At 36.3% G+C, this 17,183-nt stretch overlaps 4 protein-coding genes across 4 annotated transcripts; 2 read left to right on the top strand and 2 right to left on the bottom strand.

The window, feature by feature from the left end:
- Positions 1-1,057: 1,057 nt before the first annotated feature.
- Positions 1,058-7,656, top strand: LOC122281359 (chaperonin CPN60-like 2, mitochondrial). Its single transcript, XM_043092773.1, has 17 exons — positions 1,058-1,242; positions 1,582-1,713; positions 2,661-2,820; positions 2,919-3,094; positions 3,458-3,553; positions 3,642-3,746; positions 4,269-4,355; positions 4,468-4,557; positions 5,329-5,409; positions 5,522-5,590; positions 5,673-5,750; positions 6,057-6,152; positions 6,224-6,323; positions 6,409-6,512; positions 6,606-6,711; positions 7,116-7,194; positions 7,285-7,656. Exons 1-17 carry the CDS (start codon positions 1,183-1,185, stop codon positions 7,388-7,390), a joined length of 1,725 nt encoding a protein of 574 aa, XP_042948707.1. The 5' UTR covers positions 1,058-1,182; the 3' UTR covers positions 7,391-7,656.
- A 442-nt stretch (positions 7,657-8,098) lies between these two features.
- Positions 8,099-10,571, top strand: LOC122281339 (putative pentatricopeptide repeat-containing protein At1g17630). Its single transcript, XM_043092745.1, has one exon. It carries the CDS (start codon positions 8,192-8,194, stop codon positions 10,319-10,321), a length of 2,130 nt encoding a protein of 709 aa, XP_042948679.1. The 5' UTR covers positions 8,099-8,191; the 3' UTR covers positions 10,322-10,571.
- Positions 10,572-10,674: 103 nt separating this feature from the next.
- Positions 10,675-13,133, bottom strand: LOC122281345 (LOB domain-containing protein 22-like). Its single transcript, XM_043092753.1, has 2 exons — positions 12,174-13,133; positions 10,675-11,047 (listed from the first exon to the last, which is right to left on the bottom strand). The coding sequence occupies exons 1-2, from the start codon at positions 12,890-12,892 to the stop codon at positions 10,921-10,923; spliced, it is 846 nt and encodes a 281-aa protein (XP_042948687.1). The 5' UTR covers positions 12,893-13,133; the 3' UTR covers positions 10,675-10,920.
- Positions 13,134-14,133: 1,000 nt separating this feature from the next.
- Positions 14,134-16,734, bottom strand: LOC122281351 (mediator of RNA polymerase II transcription subunit 9). The gene is made up of 6 exons (XM_043092763.1): positions 16,345-16,734; positions 16,194-16,256; positions 16,004-16,084; positions 15,372-15,430; positions 15,183-15,263; positions 14,134-14,642 (listed from the first exon to the last, which is right to left on the bottom strand). The coding sequence occupies exons 1-5, from the start codon at positions 16,591-16,593 to the stop codon at positions 15,206-15,208; spliced, it is 510 nt and encodes a 169-aa protein (XP_042948697.1). The 5' UTR covers positions 16,594-16,734; the 3' UTR covers positions 14,134-14,642; positions 15,183-15,205.
- Between the last annotated feature and the right edge of the window lie 449 nt (positions 16,735-17,183).

The following is a 17,183-nucleotide window of genomic DNA, read 5'->3' as shown; positions in this document are numbered from 1 at the left end:
ATTATGAAGTTTATTTTTGTAATGTTTATAATTTATCTTAGTTTAGGAGTATGTTTATAACTCGAGGACATCCGCTTCATCTCTCGTAATTAGTATTTGGATATCGGATCTTTGTACTTTCATTATCTTTATCATGACAAAACCTTGTTATTAGGCTCCCATTGTTGAATTTGTGAAGCTTGATTTTGTTGATGTGTTAGTCCGATTTGATAATTCGACTCGACAAGAATACGTTATGATTTTTTTGGCTAACAAGTCCCTATTGTTGGGGTTGTGGAGCTTGGTTTTGTTGATGTGTTGGCTTAATTTGATAACCGACCTGACAATGATGCGTTATTATTTTTTGGCAAATTTTTAAGGAGTTTAGACCATGGAATGCAGGCTTGAGCCGATATGTAGAAGGTTTGCTCGACTTTGACTCGATAGATAGCTCAAGCAAACATCGGACAAATATCTCGCTCGAGACATGCTCGACATGTCATTAGAGCGAACAACACAAAAAAGTGAGAATTAAGGTTTTCGCTATGTGATATTATAAATATATACTTAATAAACAATGTAGTATCCCCCCTGAGTGTTAAGAACAATGAGATTTTGCTCTAAAGTATATTTTGTAATTCTTCAGTATAATAAAATTCTTTACAGCTTTGTAGGCGTAGACACTTTGTCGAATTGCGTTAATTTTGTGTCATGTGATTAATTTGCTTTGTTTATATTTTTGCTTGTTTGTCATAGATATTTTCACAATACCCATCAAACTTGTAGTTATCATAAACTTGATTGATGATTTATAATAAAATCAAAACAATAAAAACTTTGAAGGACGATCGTTTCGATCGCCAATTTCAACCATGAAAATAAATGTGAATACTTGTACCTATACCGATGAAACCCATTTTATACTGAAAAATGGACACAAGCACTGGGCTTCATTATTGGGCCTGATGATCCAAAAGCATGTCGCAAGAACTAGCCACAGTTTCCTGCAGTGCATACACGGATTAAGAGAATCAGGAACGTCGAAACATATGCGATCAATCTTCATTGCGGCCCACCTCATACGAACAATCCAGATTCTTCCAGACCATCCACTAAAATTAAGGCATTCCTCAATTCTAAAACCCAGAGCCAAAACCCTACCAAAACCTCTGGCTCTGTAAAGTTCACTCTCACTCTCTCTCAATGCATCGAATAGTTTCGAAAGTAGCTTCAACGATCACTTCACGCACTTCAAGAAAATTAGTAAGGGACTACTACTATTTCGTCTCTGATTCTCAATTTTGCTTTTATTTTCCTCGATTTTTATTTTTATCAACCTCCGTTTGGTTGCGGGGAAAGTTGCGAAATGAAAGCATACGAATATGATGTTCTATGTCAGTTCAGTTTCCTGTAAACTTTCGTCTTCCGTAGTCATAACATTTCAGGTTGGGATTTTTATTTGTTGTTTTTTTTTTCCCTGCATTTCTCAGTAACAAACGCTTACAAAGTCTACCGATTGCGATTTGTTTAAAATTCCTATGATGTTTTGGTGGATATGGATTAACCTTATGTATATCTTGGTTGATGATTTGGGTTGGAAAGGTGTGTAACAGAGTCATATGCAGCAGAAATTATGGGGCGAAAGCCATCAAGTTTGGAGTTGGGGCTCGGGCAGCAATGCTGCAGGGGGTTTCCGAGGTCGCAGAAGCTGTCAAAGTCACAATGGGACCAAAGGTATTGTCTTAAATTTTTTATATTTCCATTTTTTGTCATTTTTATCATTTGTTGGAGACGTATTAGATAAACGACATACACAGCAGGCACTTGTTTTACTTCTTTGGTAACGTACCCTTTTGTTGAGCTAAAGTTTTCAATTGTGGAAAGAACTTTTTTTTTTGGTTGATATTATTTTTCTTCCTTTTCCTCGTCCATACTAAAAGAAAATAGTTCAATTGTGCATTGAGGGAAAGAAAGGCTCTATTATTTGGAACATAAGCATTTTTCTTCTTTAGTCTCAAGGTTGATTTCTTTGAAATACTCACTGTAAGATATAACGTCTATGATTTATTGGCATTACTTTGAAACCATGCAATCATAGTGACAAGTTAAGGCTGAAACTATTGGTTGTTTTTCTATGAAGGACTTGTTTATTATGGCACCCTCCCGTTAATAATTCTCCTGACTGTTGGAAATGTAACACATTTAAAATAAGCACATGAAACACCATAATATATTTCATATGCCAGTAATATGCTAAAATGGATGCACATGTTCCGTTCAAAGAAAATTATGAAAAAGTATGTGCTGATGTGCAGCTGACAAGCTGACATCTCCGGACTTCTATTTTGTCTCTGTAAATTTTCCCAACTTGTTTAAAACGTTGGCCTTTCTTTCTAAAATGCCAATTCTCACCTTGGCAGTGGTTAATAGATCTTTGATAGCTCAACAGTGTCTTCTGTTTTTAATAGACGTGTGTGCACAACAGGGGTCTCGCGTAGATGTATATATCTAATTAGACGTTAGAATTACGTAAGGCTTATACCTCAATGTTTCAAGGCTTAATTCTCACCTCATTAGACTAGCTTGTGTCTTAAACCATGTGCCTAATCTAATGAAAGTAAGAATAGTTCATATCTAAATGAGGTTTCCCTTGTTGTTATTGTTCTGGTTGGTTGATTCAGGGTCGCAATGTGATAATTGAAAAAAGTCATGGGGATCCCAAAGTGACAAAGGATGGCGTCACTGTTGCCAAAAGTATCAGCTTCAAGGAAAAGGCCAAAAATGTTGGCGCAGATCTTGTAAAGCAGGTTGCAAGTGCTACTAATACTGCTGCTGGAGATGGTAGTTCCTTCTTGTTTCTCTAGTCTGTACTATTTGAAATAAAAGTTCTAATTAGATGTTTTTTAGTTCTTTTCAATACGAGTCTCATCTGGTTACAGGTACTACATGTGCAACTGTCCTAACTCAGGCAATACTCATGGAAGGTTGCAAGTCAATAGCTGCTGGTGTGAATGTGATGGATTTGCGTAGTGGTATCAATATGGCCGTTGATACTGTTATATCTGATCTGAAAAGCAAAGCATTGATGATTAGCACACCAGAAGAAATTAAACAGGTGGTGGATTTTTTAGAGAAAGTAATCTCTCCGTGTAAATTTATTTGGTAAAAATGCTGGGTCAAGTTATGTTTCCTAGACTTTGTTATTATTCTCATCTGGGAAGCAGGATTTAGTTGAATCTCTAGTGGAATAAAATCTGTTCAGTACTTCTAAGGAATGGAAATTGACTTCATGCACATTTAGTGGAAGCTGATGTTTAAAATCTAGCCTAAAAATAAGGGCATTTGGACCTTTTGCATTCATGCCAAGCATATCAATTATTAGAATAAAGCATTTATGAGTAATCACTGGTGTTTGTAATATGAATAATGTTAATTAATCTTGCTAAATTTACTTTTTATTTATATGCTCTTGTGTTAGGTTGCCACTATTTCCGCTAATGGTGAATATGAGATTGGGGATTTGATAGCAAGAGCAATGGAGAAAGTTGGAAAGGAAGGGGTCATTACTGTTGTGGTGAGCACCCCCTTTTTCTGCTGATATTTATGATCATTGAGTTTGATACAGATCGATATTACTTTGTTACAATTTCCAATTTTTACAGGATGGGAATACTTTGGATAATGAGTTGGAAGTGGTGGAAGGAATGAAGCTAGGCAGAGGCTACATATCTCCTTATTTTGTGACTGATCAGAAGACCCAGAAATGTGTAAGTCAAGATCTGTATTCTTGTTGCCAGTATATTTATGCTTCAAATAGTGCATTTCTCATCACATTTTACTATAATAAAAGGTTGCCCATATTAAGCATGTGTTGCTTTTGTTTTTATTCATTCTTTTACTTTTTCCCTGAGCAGCTTAGATGCAAATATTACTATATATTCAATTTGTTCATAGACTATTCACTTGACCCTATAATTTGACATGAAGTTTCTGCTATTTTTACAATGTTATTAGTTAGTATTTGGTGGCCCATTGCTGAGGGCCTATGCACCCCCGGGATTAGTCAGAAGTTTGTTCTTGAAGACCCGGTGCCAATAAAATAAAAAAGTATTTGGCAGCCCTTTGATTTTTGCCTCTGCCACTGTCCTTGAATTTTCATCTTCGGTTTACATCTGTTACTTTTTCCTAGTTGCACCTGTTGCACATCTTATGGAAGCCTTTTATCTGATGTGGCAAAATTGATTTATTTTGACATACAACATAAAAATTTGTTGATTGCATATTTGTAGGAACTAGAGAACCCACTAATCCTCATCCATGACAAGAAAATTTCAGACATGAATTCACTTCTGAGAATATTGGAGCCTGCAGTGCAGGTAATTAACCTATTCCTGGTGGTTTCTTTTCACAGATTAGAGTTAAAATAGAAAAAGAACTCACCGAAAAGTTTCTCATTACTTCATTTTGTTGCTATTCAATTCCAAACAGAAAAATAGAGCACTTCTTATTGTGGGTGAGGATGTTGATAGTGAGGCACTGGCTATGCTTATACTCAACAAGCATCGTGCTGGGCTCAAGGTGATTAGTTGGCTTTACTTTGAAGTTACTTTACGAGGTGTAATGCCAGAGATATGTAAGCGCCTATGGATTGCATTGATGGTGAAATCCTTATGAGATATATATATGTGTTGCTATGTGTGTGTGGTTCCTTTGGTGGCTACAAGATTATTGTTAGTGATATGTCATGCTCAATATATGCATTCTCTTCTTGTATAAAAAACATTTGCGTTAAAAAGAGACTCTTATGTGCTGAGATGTGCCAAAAAAATAAAGGTGCGCTCGACTTCAAGAAGACTACCAAATATTCTAGAGGTCCAGAGGACTTTGGATCTTATTCGGAGACTGTTATTGTCGTCATCGCCATCATACCTTGGGATGAGCTCCTTTGTAAATTATGTTTATAATTCAAGCCCTGCAATGGTCTCCAGGCCTATCTACAAAATTCCATCAAATGATATGTTTCTTGCAAATCTTTTCAGCGGCTTGATGATTGTCTATATTTTCTTGCAATTAACTACAAACATTTTATGTTTGCTTAGATTTATGATGTCTAATCAATGTTTTATATATTGATATTCATTAGCTATCAACTTCTCCATACATAAAACATTAGTTCTCTAGTATGTTTGGTGGTGCTTCTTTGTTTCATATCATGGATTCATAGTGTCTGATACTACTTTAATTGTATTGTTTGTTTTTCCCTTTTATCAGCAAGATATTGTGGCATTGATTCTGCTTGCTCTAGTTTCAACTATTATTATTTTCACTAGTTTAATTTCATGTGTTTAGGTTTGTGCCATTAAAGCTCCAGGTTTTGGAGAAAATAGAAGAGCAAATTTAGATGATCTTGCCATTCTTACTGGGGGAGAGGTTATGCAATCTGTCACTCCACCTTTGTATATAATATATGCTAAACTAGATCGATACGTATTTCCATGTTGATTTTTTTTTTCTTTTTTGCTAAGACATATTTATCGTACAGGTCATTACTGAAGACCGTGGTTTAACCCTTGACAAAGTCCATTTTGAAATGCTGGGTACTGCAAAAAAGGTTTGTATTTTCGTGCAGGGTGTGCTCCTTTGCTATATTTGAATTTTTTTGGAACAAGACTCACTTTTATTTCAAATAACAGGTTACCGTCTCTCTTGATGAAACAATAATTCTACATGGGGGTGGAGATAAGAAGCTGATCGAAGAAAGATGTGAGCAGGTATGTAGGAGGCTTCTGTTTTTTAATTTTACATTTTCTTTTCTCAAACTTTAATAAAATTTCATTGCTTATCAAAACGAAAAAAATATATACATCCTAAAATCAACTATAGTGATGAGCAAAAAGATGCAAGCTACTTCTGTTCCAAGTAGAACGAAATTTTCATTCTTGTTAGTTAGAAAAGAGACCAATTGGATTTTGAAGTTATTCGAATGAGATTACCTTAATCTGGACTCTAAAAGATAAAAATGAAGTGAACAAAGATAACACTGATAACAACTGCTGATGCCATATGATGTCTTTCAGCTGAGAACAGCTATTGAGAAGAGTACTGCCACGTTTGACAAGGAGAAAGCACAGGAAAGGCTATCAAAGCTATCTGGTGGTGTGGCTGTTTTCAAGGTATGTTAGTCACCTTTCTGGCTTGCTGCATTGTGTCAAGTGATTGCCCTGATATGCAACTAATCTTTCAGGTTGGAGGGGCTAGTGAGGCAGAAGTTGGAGAAAGAAAAGATAGGGTAACCGATGCTTTAAATGCTACAAGAGCGGCTGTGGAAGAGGGTATTGTGCCAGGTAGGTAATTTTTTTTTGTCATTTATCTAGGTTATGCATATGTAAACCTCTTTAAGAACAATTATAACGTGGTTGCTATCACTAGGTGGTGGTGTTGCCCTCTTGTATGCTGGAAAAGTTTTGGAGAACCTTCAAACTGAAAATGAAGACCAGAAGAGAGGAATAAAGATAATCCAGAATGCTCTTAAGGTTTTCTTTGTTGAATTTGCTTAGCCTGCAGTTACCTGACTGTTTATTTGCGGTCGAATTTTTAGTGACAGTGGACATCTTGTTTTGCTATAGGCACCTACATTCACAATAGCCTCAAATGCTGGTTTTGATGGTGCTGTTGTTATCGGCAAATTGTTGGAACAAGATGATCGTAATTTTGGGTTTGATGCTGCTAAAGGTTAGTCTTTTAGTTGTTACAAGAATTAGGTGTCACCGTAAATCTTTATAATACTTTTTGATTGGTGTTGGGCTTCAATTATATGCTGACCTCTCTATTGTGGTTATGTTTGGTCTATATCATTGACATTGAGTGCCACAGTGGAACAAGTTTTATACCAGCCGAGTCTACTAGTTTTCTATCAAATAACGGAAAAACTCAAATTTCGAACAGTTTGATATGGATAAGTATCATTTCAAAGTTTGAATTATCTAATTTATTGCGCTTGGATCTTATTTTTCTTCTATTTTCCATGGTGAAGTCATGTAACATTTTGGGCAACATAAAGTTAGGTTATTGGAAGCTGTTTATATAATCTTTCCCGGCTACTTTAAAGGGAATAGTTGTGTCCTTGTGCAAAACAGGTGAATATGTCAACATGGTGGAGCAGGGAATAATAGATCCTCTCAAAGTTGTTAGAACGGCTCTGGTAGATGCTGCCAGGTGAAGAACATATGAACAAATGATGCAATATCTGGCTATTGTTTTCATTCTTCTTAAACTAACAATGTGCTGCTGCTTGCTGTTTTACAGCGTGTCGTTGCTACTGACAACAACCGAGGCAGCCGTTGTGGATCATCAGGACGAGAAACACAAACCTCCGAGCCGGATGCCAAATTTGGATGATATGGGCTACTAGAAGCACTGACCACTCTTAAAATTAAATTCAACCGCAGGTTTCCAAATTTTTTTATGATATCGACCGCGAAGAGGACTATTCTTAGAACACAATTGCAATGCAATATATCAAATATTTCGGCCTTTTTCTCATGTATTTACTAAAATTTCAAAAACAAAAGTGAGTTCCGAAGCCCAAGCTTTGTTATGACTTTTCACAGAAAAATGAGATTTTGGAACACTATTGGAAATGAATATTCTTTCTAATGAAAGTCCGATTTTAGAATATTCGACTGTAAAAACTGTTGTGATTGGAGCATCATATCATGGCATGGATTAAAATTCTTTATCGTTTAAGCACAGTTCACAATATTAAATGTTAATTCACTAAAGCCTATATGTCGTCTTTTATGTTTCTTCAAATTAAGAAAAGCATTTAAAGTGGAAAATTATAGAAACTCATTATCTGAAAGAATAAGTTGGATATAGTCTTAAGAGTGTTAATATTTTGCGTATTCTCTTTAAAATAAGTATCATTAAAAAAAATAATTTTTTTATATAAATTATATATGTATTTTTAAGTTTTGTTAGGTACAAGTATTTTTATGTATTTTTTATAAATTTTATTGATGTGATTGGTTAAAATAATTATTTTATATTTAAAAAAAAAAGGTAACGAAATCAATTATATTAGTGGAGATAAAATGATTTATAAATAGAATTTTTGTAATTTCTTTTTTGTTTTGAAGGGAGTGCTAGACTTGGCTAGGTTTGCTTACCAACCCGCCACAAAACTCTTTTATGTCAACGGCTCCTCACCTTCATGCTTAATGCTTCCTCTCAACGTCTCTCACCAATCTCTGCATGTTTCCGTAAAGCCCGCCTCGCCTTTAACACCAATGATGAGCTTCTTGATGCATTTAACGACCTTCTTCTACAGTGCTCCACAGTTCGCCTCTGCAAACAAGTTCACGCCCAAATTGTCGTCTCTGGCACGCATCTGTCAGCGTTCTTGGCCTCTCGGCTTGTTACGGTTTATGCATGTTTCGGGATTGTTACCGATGCCCGGAAAGTATTTGATGCCACCCCAATTGAGGGTCTTTCCAACTTACTTTTGTGGAATTCAATTCTTAGAGCTACTGTCTCGAATGGGTATTATGAAGACGGTTTTAAACTTTACGATAAAATGCGAAAACTTGGGGTTTGGGCTGATGGGTTCACGTTGCCTTTGGTTATAAGGGCATGCGCATCTATGGGCAGTTTGAATTTGTGCAAGAATGTTCATAGTCATGTTTTACAAATGGGTTTCCAGAATCATCTTCACGCGGTGAATGAATTGATAAGGATGTATGGGAAGATTGGGCGAATGGAAGATGCCCGCCGTTTGTTTGATAGAATGGGTATTAGAAGCCGTATTTCGTGGAATACTATGGTTTCGGGCTATGCCTTTAACTATAACTGTGATGGTGCCTCTGAGATGTTTTGGCAGATGGAGTTGGAAGGGTTGGAGCCAAACCCTGTGACATGGACGTCCTTGTTGTCAAGTCACGCTCGATGTGGACGGAAAGAAGAAACCATAAAGTTGTTTGGTATAATGAGGACGAGAGGAACAGGGGCTACCGCTGAAGCGCTAGCTGTTGTGTTATCTGTATGTGCTGATTTGGTTGCAGTTGGCAGGGGTAAGGTCTTTCATGGTTATGTTATAAAAGGTGGTTTTGAAGATTACTTGTTTGTGAAGAACGCCCTAATATGCATGTATGGGAAATTTGGAGATGTAAAGAATGCACAGAATTTGTTTTTGGAGATGGAAATGAAGAATCTAGTGAGTTGGAATGCTTTGATAACCTCGTATGCCGAATCTGGATTATGTGATGAGGCTTTTGCAATATTTTCTCAGCTGGAGACTGCAAATGATGATTCTACAGGCAGACCTAATGTCATAAGTTGGAGCGCTGTTATCAATGGATTTGCTTCCAAAGGACGAGGGGAGGAGTCTTTGGAACTCTTTAGGCAAATGCAGCTTGCCAAAGTTATGGCTAGCAGTGTGACAGTTTCTGGAGTTTTATCAGTTTGTGCAGAGTTAGCGGCACTGAATCTTGGTAGGGAAGTACACGGTCATGCGGTTAGGGCTCTGATGGATAGTAACATCTTGGTAGGAAATGGCTTGATCAACATGTATTCAAGGTGTGGAAGTTTCAAGGAAGCTCATTTGGTGTTCGAGAAAATTGATCGTAGGGATTTGATCTCATGGAACTCAATGATTGCAGGGTATGGGATGCATGGACTTGGTGAAAGTGCTTTAAAATCTTTTGATCAGATGATTGAATCTGGATTGAAGCCAGACAGTGTCACCTTTATTGCGCTTCTTTCTGCTTGTAGTCATGCTGGGCTTGTTGATGAGGGTCGTAGGCTGTTTAATCAAATGATTAAAGAGTTTAGGATTGAACCCCAGATGGAGCATTATTCTTGCATGGTTGACCTCCTTGGGCGTGCAGGGTTTTTGCAGGAAGCAAGTGACATTGTAAAAAGCATGCCAATGGAACCCAATGATTGTGTTTGGGGCGCCCTTCTGAATTCTTGTAGGATGTACAAAAATACAGATGTTGCAGAAGAGACTGCCTCTTATATTTTTAATCTGAATTCGGACACAACTGGGAGCTACATGCTGCTCTCAAATATTTATGCCACAAGTGGCAGATGGGAGGATTCTGCAAGGGTGAGGGTCTCAGCAAAGACAAAAGGCTTGAAGAAAATCCCAGGCCAGAGTTGGATTGAGTTAAAGAAAAAGGTTCACGTGTTCTCGGCAGGGAAAGCTGTGCAACCAGGGTTGAAGAAAGTTTATGAGATCCTTGAGGAATTGGCACTTCAAATGGAAATTGAATGCAGTACAGTTGATAACAGCATCTTTGGACAAAATGTTGATGAGGAAACGAAACTAATGCTTGCAGCATAATGGGAGGCTGGCTATTGCTTTTGGTCACAACATCATCAAATGTTCCTAGCTACTAGGAATATTTCAGTCACAAATAGATCTAGTTTACTTGGTTTTCCATGGAAGGACCTTCTTCTTTGCTCAGAGATGAGGGATGCCATTTTAAAACATGCACAATTTAGGTCTTCTTAAATACAATCCTTGATATGTTTCGTAGAAGAACAGTTCCTTCACAGCTAACCTATAGGAGCAAAAATTACAAGTACAGCAACATGGTGCTTTCCCTGTTTTCTTTTTTACCTTGCATTCCCCATACAACCCTAATTATCATGTTTAATTGCAAGATTTGTCAAACATTCTGGAGATCAGGAACCATTGCAAGAGAATTGTCATACCAAAGGTAAAGCTCTATCAATTATGTTGAAAAAAAAAGATACATATGTAGCCGGGGAACATATATTGCTAATTAAGGTATACCGTATAAATACCATTCCTCATTCTGCTAAATCTACTGACAACAAAACCCTAAATCCATTGATCCCACTGACAAAAAGTGATATACACGAAGATCATCGATGTTTGCTACTCTATGATGACTTGATATACCGCGTATATGTACTTCAACTATTACAATTTGTGAGGGTAAACAAAGTAGCTGCACCTTTTAGATCGTGGTCCTGAGCTTGTTGGATGGAACCATCTTCTTCTTTTAATATCGAATTGTCTATCCTCAACATTGCTTCATAACTGCAAATTTCCAGTTGGATTTCAGTAAGATTAGCTGGGAAAAAAGACAACGAACCAGAGGATGTCCGACGTACGGTTCTGTGATGTTTTTATGAACAAACAAGGAATTGAAACGCTGAAAATTCTGTTGGAATGCTTGAGTGGTGTGTGTGTGTATTTATGGCTAGATCAATCGAACTTTTTCATATCAAGGCATGCAACAATATTCATGGCACATACTATGATAAGATTTCAAATCTTTATAAGAGACTTTTACCAAGCGAAAGATCAAGTACTGACTGTTCCCGATCTACACGTACCGTTCCAAAGGCATGAATGGATTACGTCCAGGCATGTATACTTGGAATACGTGTTTAATTTCTTTAGCATTCTCGTAGAACACTATTGATCTTTTATAAATGGATCCTAGAAGTAAACATGTAATATTTTGATCCTTGGAGATACATACATGTTCACATTTTAAAAACGTGCAATTAATTAATTTTGTAAAACCCTGAAATGCAAATTTTGATGAAGATGATCGTATAGCATGCAATTATGAGATAGGCTCATCTAAAATACTTCAAAATTTGAACTCTGTTCAAATTCCATCTATTTTTAAAACATTTAAAAAATTTAATTTGATCCCCTGAAACTCCCCTGCATGCATCCATCGTTTGAGACAAAAATGTAGATCGAAGGTCTTCAGGGACCAACAATTTGATCCTAGACTTACCACAGAAACCCAACAATTTGATTGATCTAGAGTACTTACATGTGTGTGTGTGTGTATGTATCTATATAGTAGTCTTTCCCGTAGCTTCTGAAAATAAATATCCGTCATTATATTTTTCACCAATAAATTATCATATATTGTTCATCTTACTTTAAAATAAGAATTTTTAATTGATAGTACCATAAACTAGATGTATTTTTGACACCATATCGATCCCCTGCCCTACTCAACATGTCATGCATCCAACATAAGATGTCCTATATATATATATACTCGATCCCAAGGCCAATTCTAAAGAAGATGAAAAAATGCATGCAAAATTATTGACATTCTCATCATGACGTCGAAAACCTAACTGCAATTCCAGGCCGTAACCTGGACGATATGAATAAGTGCAATGATGGAACAAACCTTCTTTCATGAACTTTTTCTTCATCATGTCCGAGCTTGATCTCATTTCGTTCACATGCATGTCTCTCAAAAATCGGCTTGATATCATCGCATTCATCGCCAACGTCGACATTCTTAACGTGCAAAGATGACAAATTAGACGCAGATTCTTGCACAGCCCAAGCACTAACATCTTCTTGCAAATTATCATTATTAACAACAAAGTATTGTTCTTGATGGGGGGGTCCTAGATAATGGCATTGCACCCCATTATTGTATGAACCCAAAGGATCTGCAGCACTATTAATTACATGATTCTCGGAGTTGAATATTGGATCTGCCATTTCTGGCATTTGGACGTGAGGCTGTTGATGATGAGCCTGAGCTCGACACAAGGCTAATTGGTGAAGAACAATCTCGAGCTCGGCCTTGTTGTAATCTATCAAACGCTGCAAGTCTCGGATCATTCTATAACAGCCGCCGACGGGATCATTGGCGCGCATATCGGACTGGAAAATGATGGTACGCATGGCCTCGTCTTTGTCGGGTTGGTCTAGGTTCTTGATGACCTTGGTGATGTTGCTAACTCCGAACAATTTATGGGCGTTGAGGAATTGTCTTTGGCGATCGTGAGGAAAATAAGGGGCGAGAATGCAGTCGGGCGCGCACTTCCTGCGTTGGTATTTACATGCTGCACAAGCTTGGGTGGTTCCGTTACCATGTCGAGGATTAATGTTCATGCTTTTGTAGGACGTTGGGTTGTTGTTTATTTTGTTGTAATTGGTATTGGGAGGGGTGGAGATATCAACTGCGTTTCCGGCGGGGATGGTAAGTGCAGCTTTTTTTGCTTGATGGGGATTGGTTTTCTCTGTTGCTTTTTCTCCCTTATTTTCTCGATCCCAAGAAACCAAAATGGGAGATGGAGAGAAATGGGAGGAGAGGGAGACAGATATATCATCACAGAGAGAGAGAGAGAGAGAGAGAGAGAGAGAGAGAGAGAGAGAGAGATCCTAACCAACTCAAGAGCTATATATGATGAATTGGTGATGCATGGGAATTTAAGCTTTTTCTAAGATGGGTTAGTAATGTGTTAAAAGAGGTGTATTTAGAAATTTACCTTGAAAATGTCAACTGAAAATATATACAACTTCTTTAAATTTAAAAACAATATTGGATTTGTTGTAATTTGCTCATACTTTTCCTAATTTGGAAGGGAAAAGTCATGTTAATGCCATATGTCATCATCGCCCTGTTATTGTATGCCTTCTCATTTTGACCACCAATTAATTGAGAAAATAAATAACTAAAAATCAAAGTTACATGTGGGTTTTTTGTTTGCATTGGGAGGAAAGGAAATACAATCATCTCATGAACGTAGATAACGTTTACTGAGTCAAAACTGAAATGCAATCTAGAACCTTTAACTGAATGATTCATTCCGTGCAGCTAATTTGTATGGCATTAATACTCTATATTTTGAGTCTAAAATATTAAAATATTATAGATTAAATCTAGTTTACTCCTTATTTAATTAAATGGCTCATGCATTTAATTTTTATTTTAGATTTTTTTTCTTAATGATTAAGGAAATGACTATTAGTGTATTGATATATTTTTTATTTTTTAAAATTATTTAAACATGTTTAAAAAAATTTAAAATAAAAACAAAAACAAAAACAAAAGAAAAGTACATTTGCACTGGAGGCACACCAAAGTGGGCAAATTGGAAGAGCATAGTAGCACTACTAAATAGAAAATCAGAAATGGGATCTAAATCAAAAAAATTTGTTGGTGATACTCTTTATTTTTTGTCTCATATTTTTCAAATATCAAAATGCTAGATCAAATAAAAAAATCCACCAGTGGGATCAAAATCAAACAACTTGATGGATTTTATGACTTTAATTTTAAATTGAGAGATAAAATAGATATCAATGATTTCGAATTCAGGACTCCTATTTGGATATCAATTGGACATTGATTGTTACTAAATAGTGATTTTTATTTATTTATAATCAAAGTACTAATATAATTAAACATATAGAGTCACAACATTCTTCCAACAGTAAAAACTATTATGCTGAAGCAGTGACAAAGTGCTCCTAATATTCCTCCAGCCACTTCAGGAATGAGCTTTCATCCCAATAGAAAACTCTGCAATTCTTCTTCTAAATCAGCTAGCATCATGCATAATTCGCCAGATGCAACAACAGTTCTTCAACTTTTGCAAAGCACGTTCGGCAGAATAAATCGAAGCAATAGGGGGAGGGAGTCTATTGAGGGCACCGGTGGGTCTCGTTAAAACTGGATCAAAGAATGACTTCAATGCATAGGAGATGCCATACATGCTCAATATTTAGTCTCAAGTATGATACACTAACAATATTGTATATAAAGAACCATGGAAACTACTCTAAACCCACATTCCAGGACCTCTGGCTTTCATTTAGAACTTGGGAGTAGTACAGAACGTTCTGACAGCAACTAGACCTGAAATCAAGAAGCCAAAGAGTTACTTCGATCAGTTGCATTCAATCACACATGCATAAGATCTAAGGTGGGCAGAGAAATGATATACATCCCAAGACCAGATTTATGTGAGTGAAATATATCTGAATTTGAAATAAGAAACAACTAAATCCAAGAACCATCCCAGGGAAACACAAATTTTATTATGTTTTAAATGCAAAGGGAACCCTAACCGTATTTTCTACACAAGAATCTTTCAAAGTCTCTCAATGATATTGATGGAGTCTGCCCACAAAATGGCTTATAAAATGTTGGTCGACAACATCCAGCATAAAGCAATTCACTCCTTGGTGAGACCAGACAGATAAGACTGTTCTTACACGCCCGAAGTCTCTAGGCTCCACTCAATCTGTCAACCTTTTGTCATTTCTTACAGACCTAACAAAGAGTTCCAATCCCAACAAATAGAACAGGCAACTTTTTTCTTTTTAATAAGTAATCCCACCAAATAGAATTGGCAATTTACAAGAGGTCATTAAACTAGTGTAATGTCTTTGTTACCACATAATGGAAGCACGGCCATTTTATGGCTCAGACTTGATAAGCTCTTCAACAGAGCTTCTGTACTTTGCAATGAAATCCCTGGTAACGAAATTATTCCAAAAAAAAAAAAAAAACAGAACACATGTTAAACAAGCAAAGCAAGTAATGCAAAAAAAAAAAAAAACTCCAAATACAAGGGACAAATACCTTCGCCGATTCAACAACTGCTCACTTTCTTCTAGCTTCCGTTTCTGACCCTCAACTGTCTGCAAACAATACCCAGAAACTTCCCCAATTTAAACAAAGCACCTCTGGAACTAAAGATGCATGCAAGATAAAGTCATTATTATAGATGAATAAACTCTCAACATTCCAGAAAGCACAAGTTATAATGAACTTGAGGGGAATCTTTGATTGTGCGAAAATGATTATCAAAGAAGGCCATTCTTGAATATTCCTACGAAAATTGAAGGACTCTACATTATTTGATTATGACTCTGGTTAGAAACATATCATTATGAACAAGACCATTACATTGTAACCCAATAATGTTTATGACTCTGGTTTTTACTGGCGTACAGTGTTTTATTTCTAGAAGTTCTACTTTACTTTAGTTTTTTTTTTTTAAAAAAAAAACCATTGTAACCCGATATAAAATGGATCCATTACTTCATTCCAAATTTCCAGTCCAAACAACGGATTTGTCTACCCTAAAACGTGCATAACATACAACGCACCCAATATAATCAATTATCTAAAACCACGACTGATTTTCATAATATATGACTCACATAAAAAAAAAAATGATAACCTTAATAAAACTAGGAGTTGGCAATTACCATAGCCTTGGTGCTAATTGAACCCGAGATTGAATTCAGCAGATGTTGGCACTTCTCAAAGTGGTTGTTCAAATCACTGACCTTTGAAAACAATTACGCAATTAGTTAAAAAAAAAATCCCAAAAATTGAACAAAAAGAGGCATGGAATTATGCGAAAGGAAAAACTGAGAAAAAATAAATAAATCATACCAGTGCATCTGTCTGCTGATCCCTAGTTCCATGCTCGATCGCGTCCGCTAAATTCTCCACCATCTGTAATCCACATCACAAAAGAAAAAAAAAATAAAAAAAAAAAAACAGCAACTAAATGCATGTATATATTAGGGTTTTCATTGGGTACATGTAAGAGGTGAAAGTGAGACGCCAGTGATTGGTGCTGATGGTGCTGTTGTTGTTGCTGTTGCTGCTGCTGCTGTTGTTGTTGGAGGATACGTTGTTGTTGAAATTGTTGGAGTTGAACTTGCTGCTGCTGCTGTTGTGGTTGTGGGTGACTGAGGTAGAGATGGTCTTGATTTGAGGGTGTAGAGGTGTTACTGTGTGTCGGCACGGACGGAATCATAGTCCAGCTTCCTCCTGAGTAATGGTCCATCTCTGATTCTCACGCTCGCACTCTCTGCGTAGCTCACCGGCGTACAATAATTGGGATGTTTAGGGTTTCTGCTTATCTATGCGGCCGGGCGACGCGGAAGTGAGAGGATGACTAGCTAGATAGAAAGACACGACGTCGTTGCAAGACTGCATGAAAAGAGCTATAAGGCTCGCGACTCCACTGTCGGATTCGTTGCGCCGTCTGAAGTGGGGTCCACATACTCGACGTCGTCGTTTTTGTCCCACGAATTCTGCAGGGCATCCTCAATTGCTTGACTAAATTCATTTTCAAAATTTAGTCAATATTACACTTTTTTATATTTACTTATTCTATTTAAATTTAATTTCTACATTAAATTAGCCATTCATTCTCTATATAATAATAAAATATTATTAAATTAATTTTTTTTAAATTTATAATTCTACCAACTTAATATTATTAATAATTATATTATAATTAAATTAATATTAAAAAAAATCATATTTTCAAAAATCATTTAATTCTCAAAATCATATAAAAATCATATTTTATATTATAATTAAATTACTAAATTATATTATAATTATGAGAAAGTAATATTTTAATATTTG

Source organism: Carya illinoinensis, chromosome 1, assembly GCF_018687715.1.
Source record: "Carya illinoinensis cultivar Pawnee chromosome 1, C.illinoinensisPawnee_v1, whole genome shotgun sequence".
NCBI classification, from domain to species: domain Eukaryota; kingdom Viridiplantae; phylum Streptophyta; class Magnoliopsida; order Fagales; family Juglandaceae; genus Carya; species Carya illinoinensis.
The sequence above is the reverse complement of the archived record's forward strand: the minus strand, read 5'-3'. Positions and strand labels throughout refer to the sequence as shown.

Bases quoted from the DNA above. Each gene is read 5' to 3' on its own strand.
- LOC122281359 (XM_043092773.1), top strand. From the start codon at position 1,183: ATGCATCGAATAGTTTCGAAAGTAGCTTCAACGATCACTTCACGCACT. The intron at 1,243-1,581 runs GTAAGGGACTAC...TGGGTTGGAAAG, and splicing joins CACGCACTTCAAGAAAATTA to GTGTGTAACAGAGTCATATG. The intron at 6,513-6,605 runs GTTTTCTTTGTT...GTTTTGCTATAG, and splicing joins TAATCCAGAATGCTCTTAAG to GCACCTACATTCACAATAGC.
- LOC122281339 (XM_043092745.1), top strand. From the start codon at position 8,192: ATGCTTAATGCTTCCTCTCAACGTCTCTCACCAATCTCTGCATGTTTC.
- LOC122281345 (XM_043092753.1), bottom strand. From the start codon at position 12,892: ATGAACATTAATCCTCGACATGGTAACGGAACCACCCAAGCTTGTGCA. The intron at 11,048-12,173 runs GTTTGTTCCATC...GGAAATTTGCAG, and splicing joins GAAAAAGTTCATGAAAGAAG to TTATGAAGCAATGTTGAGGA.
- LOC122281351 (XM_043092763.1), bottom strand. From the start codon at position 16,593: ATGGACCATTACTCAGGAGGAAGCTGGACTATGATTCCGTCCGTGCCG. The intron at 16,085-16,193 runs GTATGATTTATT...TTGTTTTCAAAG, and splicing joins ATCAGCAGACAGATGCACTG to GTCAGTGATTTGAACAACCA. The intron at 15,264-15,371 runs GTATTTGTCCCT...TTTCGTTACCAG, and splicing joins CAGTTGTTGAATCGGCGAAG to GGATTTCATTGCAAAGTACA.